The 7,500-nt window shown below is 42.0% G+C and overlaps 1 protein-coding gene across 1 annotated transcript in view; it reads right to left on the bottom strand.

Annotated features, from left to right (window-relative positions):
- Window positions 1-2,218: 2,218 nt before the first annotated feature.
- LOC138981157 (elastase-1-like) overlaps window positions 2,219-7,500 on the bottom strand; it is a 59,786-nt gene continuing 54,504 nt past the window's right edge. The window contains exon 9 of the mRNA XM_070353996.1: window positions 2,219-4,703. Coding sequence (XP_070210097.1) covers window positions 4,512-4,703 — 192 coding nt within the window. The 3' untranslated portion in view covers window positions 2,219-4,511. The remainder of the gene's footprint in view (window positions 4,704-7,500) is intronic.

Below are 7,500 nucleotides of genomic sequence, written 5' to 3'. Positions count from 1 at the left end.
CTGAATCTAAAATGCAACAATCGCCTGCCAGTCACACGAACTTATCGGCGGCGGTTGGCAAGCGCTATGCAGAAAATTCGTCTGCTTGGCAACACGACCTTGTGTATGGAAAGCCGTTTGGCTCATAACTATTACAGCTGTAATTTAAAATAAATACACCTGTATTTCATAATAAATACACCTGTATTTATTTCTTAAACGTATACAATAAGTATACATTATTAAATACAGGTGTATTTTTTTTATTAATTACAGGTGTATTTATTATAAATTACAGGTGTATTTTTTTAAATACAGGTGCATTTTTTTTAAATACAGGTGTACTTATTATTAAAAACAGGTGTATTTTTTTTATTAATTACATATGTATTTATTATAAAACACAGGTGTAATTAATAATAAATACACCTGTATTTAAAAATAAAAATCAGTTATTAGTCACGTGGTTAAGCGACTTAAAAACTTGGACTGGGAATCCACATGAAAAACACTAAGCTTATACGCGTCTTCATCGCCTCGCTTTGCCGCCTTTTGGCAGAACAGCTTAAAGATGGCGGGGGCGGGGGCGGGAGCGGCAATTGTCCCTGATGTTTTGGAAGGTTAGCGGATGCAGTTTAACGCTGTTGCCCGGGCTCGCACAGCCCTGGGGGGGGGGGGGGGGGGGGTAAGTTAATTGTCACTTTTATCAGACGAATTCGGTTCTTGTGACGTATTCCCCACGATCTACACTGGGTCAGTGGGGCATCCACATCCAGATCTAATCAACTTGATTTGAACTTGAACGGAGGCCTGTGCGCGTTTTTGACCAAAGATGCAAAATGTTGGAATTCGGTGCGAGAATTTAGCGTGTTAAATTCATAGCTCATAATTCAGAGGCAATTAAGTCTTCAAATTTGTAGAACCTGTACCGGTACTTGTAATCATAACAAGTCATTTTAGATACCTTTGAAGTTACGGAATGAACTCCGATGAACGGTACGAATGCATACATTTCGTTTACATGGGTCAAAGAAAGAATTATCCGTGTGACCGGACAAGGGAGACAACTCTTTCGTGTAGATGATGTCCCGTGGTTGATATTGTCGCTTTGCAAGTCGTACATTTTCCGATTCAAGTTTTAATTTGTTACAGCTGTATTTATTAAATACAGGTGTATTTATCATTAAATACAGGTGTATTTACAATTAATTACAGGTGTATTCAAAAATAATTACAGGTGTATTTATTATTGAATACAGGTGTATTTATCATAAAATACGGGTGTATTAAAAATTAATTGCAGGTGTATTCAAAAATAATTACAGGTGTGTTTATTATCAAATACAGGTGTATTTATGTTTAAATACAGGTGTAATTATTTTTAAATACAGGTGTATCTATTATTAAATACAGCTGCATTGATCATTAAATACAGGTGTATTTATTTTAGATTACAGCTGTAATAGTTATGAGCCTAACGGCGTTCCATACTTGCGTGATCTGCTTTTGGGCTCCCTTTTTTCAAAATGTCAAAACATGGTTTTGTACTGATCCTGTCTTGATGAACACATAATTCTTGTATGATTTAAGAATGTTTGTGTAAAAAGCTGTCAATTTATTATTTAGATTTTAAAAGTTAGGTCTAGCGCCAAAACGAGGCGCCCGATTGTGTTAATGGTAAATCCGGCTGGCCACGCAAAAATAAATTCTGTGAAAAATCCTCGCTCTTTACGTAGGGCAACTAGGATGTTCTCAAGCGGTGAGTGTTTAATCGAAAGGGTGTTTGTACTGTGTGCAGAAGCCTGACAGTGTCTGTGACCAGATACTGATGGTTTACGGGAGGCTGAGTGTGCCTTTCAACACACATAAAGCAGAGACACACGCATACACACACACACACGCACGCACGCACACCTACACGCAAACATACACAGGCATACACAAACACACACGCACACACATACGTATACACGTATATATATATATAAAAAATCAGAAGTTGTGAAAGAAACAATTGAAAGTCAGCAGAGATATATATATATAAACACACACACGCACGCACACACAGCCGCATACACACACAACCGCATACACACACACACACACACATACACACACACACACACACACACACACACACACAAACACACACACACACACAGCCATACACAAACACACACGCAGACACACATATAAACACGCACGCACAAACATACACAGAGATAAAACAATGGTTGGTTATCTGCGTATTTTTTTATTACTGGTTGATACGCACAACATGAGCTGTCGGAATTTTAAACACAACTCCTCGTCAAGATTATTTTATATATTTACTTAAAATATCAAACCTTTTTCGTTTCAATTCAATTTGTACCCGAACCGTCTTCTGGTATTTGCAAACGAAGGACAAGGAAGTCGAAAACTGAACGAAACACAAAGGGAGGTATAATTCAAATCAAAGACACAATAAATCCTCAGAATTACAAACCCACGGGGTGTTGCAGGTAGCTCTGTTTCCTCCTTGGGGATGAAGCTACCAGGGGAAGGGATTGTGTTGGAGGTGCGGGTAGAGGGGTAGCCCTCCCGGTGCTCCCCCTTGGACCTCCCTAGTCTAGGACCCTGGGTCTTCGCGAGGTGGCCATTGTGGCGTAATCCCTCCGGACTAGCATAACGTTTCCCTATCCCAAGACCGACCGTGCGTGGTCTATGACCACATCCTCTACGAGGTGACCCTATCAACTAGGCAGCGCAAGCCCCTAGGCGAAACACGGCGGATCTAGAGGAGAGAACCTCGATAAAAAATTTGAGCTGCCATGCCACAAACCCACAATTAAACAACGACAGCAACAATCAAAGAAAACAAGACACACATTACACACGTTACACACATTACACACATTACACACATTACACACATTACACACATTACACACATTACACACATTACACACATTACACACATTACACACATTACACACGTTTCGCGCAAACTGAACAGACTAAACTGGAATACAATGATCAAGACGCATATACAGGCTATCAATAGCACACAAGTGTAAGGCTCATCCTTTTACAACTAAAACAAACAAGTTTGAAAGACAAAATGGAAGGGGGGCTGGTGGGGGAAAGAAGAGAGAAAAAAGAAAAAGAGCAGTTGGGGGTTGGGGTAGATTGGGGGGAGGGGGGGGGGGACTTACTGGACAATGCAGCACGAAGCTGACTGATCTTATATTATCTTGTCTAAAAACTGCACTAATGATAGTTTCAGTTCAAGTCTTGTTTCTTTCTTTGTCTCTGGGTTTACACTGTCATGTCGATGTGATAAGCCACACACAACGTTTGATATTTCATTTCTGTGGTGGTTTTTTTTTTCTCGTCCACCCACGGACATACCTGTTTTGACAAAACATGTTAGTTGTATGACGTTTCTTCGCGTTGGCGTGTTTCTTATCTAAGCACACGAGCAAGTCCCCTTAGCTGTTATCAGACCTGGGAACCCAAGTTTTGCACTTGGAGTATTCTAAAACAAACTTGGGGTATTTGTTAGAAAAAAATGAGCGTATTCAACACAGCATTTGAACATCCCTGATTCCACGCTTCCGTCGCACCGTTACTTAAGTTAACTAAACCATTTAAAACAAATGCTTATTTCAATGTTTACCGACACAAACTGTTATCATGTGTCAAAATACTGGATCGGCTTCGGGATTCGCTTGTGAAGATAAATCTAGGAATTATTCTCGTCGTATGTTTGTTTTGCACTGACCGTACTGATCGTATTCTAGACAAGCATGCGTACACAATACGGCGAAATCGTATGGGTTCATAGGTATGTTTTATTTAAGTGGCCTTCCCAACGTTTGCGCTTATATACAGAATTACATATTTTGTTTTTGATTAGACGCACTGATTGATGTGTTGATTAATTCATTGATTGATTAATAAAATGACTCAGTGAGTAAGTCCTTGTTTGCTTGTTCCCATAAAGCCGTTATATCAGGGGATTAAGAACAACAGAACGGGCAAAAAGAAACAAGCAAACAAAAACAATAACACACAAATTCATAATGATAAACAAACAAAAATCGAGAATAAATAGACTGAGGTCAAATTACTAAGCAACGTTTAGAAGATACATTCGATCCCATTATAATTCTCCTTTGGTATCTGCATATATCAATATGCATTCGTAAATAAGACAATAACTAATCCTCAAGCTGAAAAAGACACGATTCTTTAAAGCAGAATATGTTCTTGAGAATACGGTGTACCTAATTGAAAAACCCTTTTCATTGTCCAAACTAATCTAACATGAGCCAATAGTGGCATGACGTCAAACATGACATCATCAGCTAACAAGCCCACGTCACCTCGATGCATTGCAGGTTTATCCCACACATTTCGACGTCGCAGAAGACACCAGAAATCAACAAAACAAGACCATTTCAGATAAACCCTCAACGATGAGCGAGAAACGTCCAACAGCCATGGACGAATAGTTAGTCTATGGCTTCTGGCTGCAGCCAAAAACGTTACTGCTGTTGTTGCTGCTGCTGTTGCTGCTGCTGCTGCATGGTGGAGTGGATCCAAGGCAGGTAGGGAGCCAGCCGGGTGAAGACGCTGGGGTAGCCGCTGACGTTGCAGTCCTCGGTCCCCCACGACACCACCCCGCCCAGGTACCACCGGCCCTCCAGCTGGCACGACAGCGGCCCGCCCGAGTCGCCCTGAGACACACACAAATCAGAAACAGATAGACTCATATCGTCATTTACCAAAAATAAACACACAAACAAACACACACACACACAAACGCACACACACACACACACACACACACACACACACACACACACACACACACACACACACACACGCACGCACGCACACACACACACACACACACACACACACGCACGCACGCACACGCACACACACGAACGCACGCACGCACACGCACGCACACACACACACACACACACACACGCACGCACGCACGCACACACACACACACACACACACCCACACACACACACACACACACACACACACACACACACACACACACACACAAACACACACATTCTTGTGAATGCGTTGTTTTGTTGTGGATTAAGCGTTCCAAACATTGAACCTTTCTTGATTTTTGAATCTGTAAGAAACAAGGTTGAAGAGACATAGAGAATACTACATGGCTTGCTGTGTCGTACCAGATTTACACGAGTTGTTTTTTTAAATAGTGAACTGCGAGCGAAAGCGAGCTGTTCACTATTTGAAAAAGCAACGAGTGTAAATCTGGTACGACACAGCAAGCCATGTAGTATTCTGTTTATCCTACATTATATACTTCTGTGCCAGATCTAACTAAAAGTCACCGACAGCGCTATTGCCTTTGGATCAACCCGCTTTAGAACTTCAAACCACTTTACTCAATTTGACATTCATTCCTCCGCCATGACACACACTCTCAAACTAGGACAAAGTAGTTCGCCTTTGTTAACACTGTTAAGTTTAATATTGAACATTGATTAAATAAATTCGAACAACGAAATGATGGTCACTTCAAAATATACCAGATAAAAAGAAAAGCAGTGGCCACAGGATAAAAGAAACCAAAAGGAACAACAACAGCAAAGCATATCCTTCCGCGATAGGATGACAGTCAAGTCGGAGCCAGGCGAGTCGACAGCTTTCAGATGGTCACTTCTCGGTTTGGTGACTGGACAAATATTGGTTGATGTTGATGGTACCAACGTGCACAGGCCTTGCAAACAGTGTTGTTAGCGTTTGCTGGGATGTGATTGTGGCAGTGGCAGTGGAGACGGCTGGAGATGAAGTGGCCGTGCGAATCCAATGTGTCGTCTGCCGACACTGGCAACAGCTCCGAGACCGGTGCAGTGCCGTTTAGCATCAGACTGAAGCCACGGTGTTCCTCTTGGGAAATGCTGCTTAACGTTGTTGTGCCCAGATAGCTGCATTATTTTGGTCGGAGGAACGTTATTCTCGGAAAGTTTCTGCACTAGGAACTGGCGTGCAGAGTGGTTGGTGTAGATCTACCTCGGGTTGATGATCCCAGCTTTTCTTCACATGTCGCCCTGGCTTTGGTTTTGGATTGTCTTTCGCAAAATTGGAGATATTCTCTGCCATTACTGTCTTCATGCAAGGACACGTCTCCTCACTGCATGTGCCTGTGAGGTGTCACGCTGCGCAGACCAAAGTTGACTGTGTTTTGCCACCACAGAGTATTCAGGATTACTTCTGGATCTGCGACTCCGAGCTGTTTTGTCTGCCACAGCTTGTCAACATCTTCATCTTTCAGCGGTTGAGCCCTGTTAGGTAAGTTGCCACAACCTTCCTGTTTAACAATCTTCTGCTTTGTCTTCACGACTTCTCTCAGTTACAAGTGCAAATTCGGGGCCGTCTATAACGGGTGCACAGTAGTCTACTTTTTAGACTTCAACTGTCGATGGATGCTGCTGAGAAGGCCCCTCAGCGTGGGGATGGTTCATACTCTTTGCCATCCGGTTTTTTCAAACTCATGAAAAGAGAGCAGAGAATTTTGCATAATTTTTGTGGTTGGATGGTGCTAATGTTTCTTTTGTCCCCGTGTTTCGCCATAAACGTCGATAGGCGACGTATATCGTAAACCGTTTTTTCGGAGAGTGTTCTTGTTCTTGTTTGTCTGAACGAATGAGTCTATTGGAGAAAAATCATAAATCATGGATGACTCGCTTTTTTCTTCATCGACTTCGTCATTCGCGTCATCACCAAACATGTCTTCGAACAGCTCATCACTCAAAAATTCTTTCAGTGTTGACAAATCGGTTTCGTGGCAGTTGCCATTTTGTTGCAAAAGTAGTTCTTCATGAATATGTAATTACTAATTTGCATAGCATGACCTTCCGGTTGACCTCATTTACATGATATACACACGTGTGATTTGAACGATTTTTATCTCACGGGTATCTCTCTCACGTATGTAGGATAATTAGCAATGTTGAACTCGGTGTTCCAAGCGCTTCACGAGGTTTTTACGGGGTTTTGTTTCTTTTTAAAAATGGTCACATGTTTCGCAAATGCTTACGATAAGATTTTAACAAGGTTGTTATACGGGTTTTTTAAGGTTTACACAGGATTTTCAAGGGCTTTTTCACAAGGTTTACAAACGACCTCACAAGGTTTTGACAATTGATGGGTCTTGGTGGCATGATAGAAGACCACACCCACATGTTGTTTTGACTAGTACTCTCTCTCTCTCTCTCTCTCTCTCTCTCTCTCTCTCTCTCTCTCTCTCTCTCTCTCTCTCTCTCTCTCTCTTTCTCTCGTTCTCTTTCTCTTTCTCTCTCTGTCAGTCTGTCTGTCTGTCTCTCTTTATCTCTCTCTCTCGCTCTCTTTATCTCTCACTCTCCCTCTCTCTCGCTCTCTCTCTCTCACTCTCTCTCTCTCTCTCTCTATCTCTCTCTCTGTCTGTCCCTCTTTATCTCTCTCACTCTCACTCTCTCTCTCTCTCTCTCTCTCTCTCTC

Source organism: Littorina saxatilis, linkage group LG12 (assembly GCF_037325665.1).
Source record: "Littorina saxatilis isolate snail1 linkage group LG12, US_GU_Lsax_2.0, whole genome shotgun sequence".
NCBI lineage: Eukaryota > Metazoa > Mollusca > Gastropoda > Littorinimorpha > Littorinidae > Littorina > Littorina saxatilis.
The sequence above is the reverse complement of the archived record's forward strand: the minus strand, read 5'-3'. Positions and strand labels throughout refer to the sequence as shown.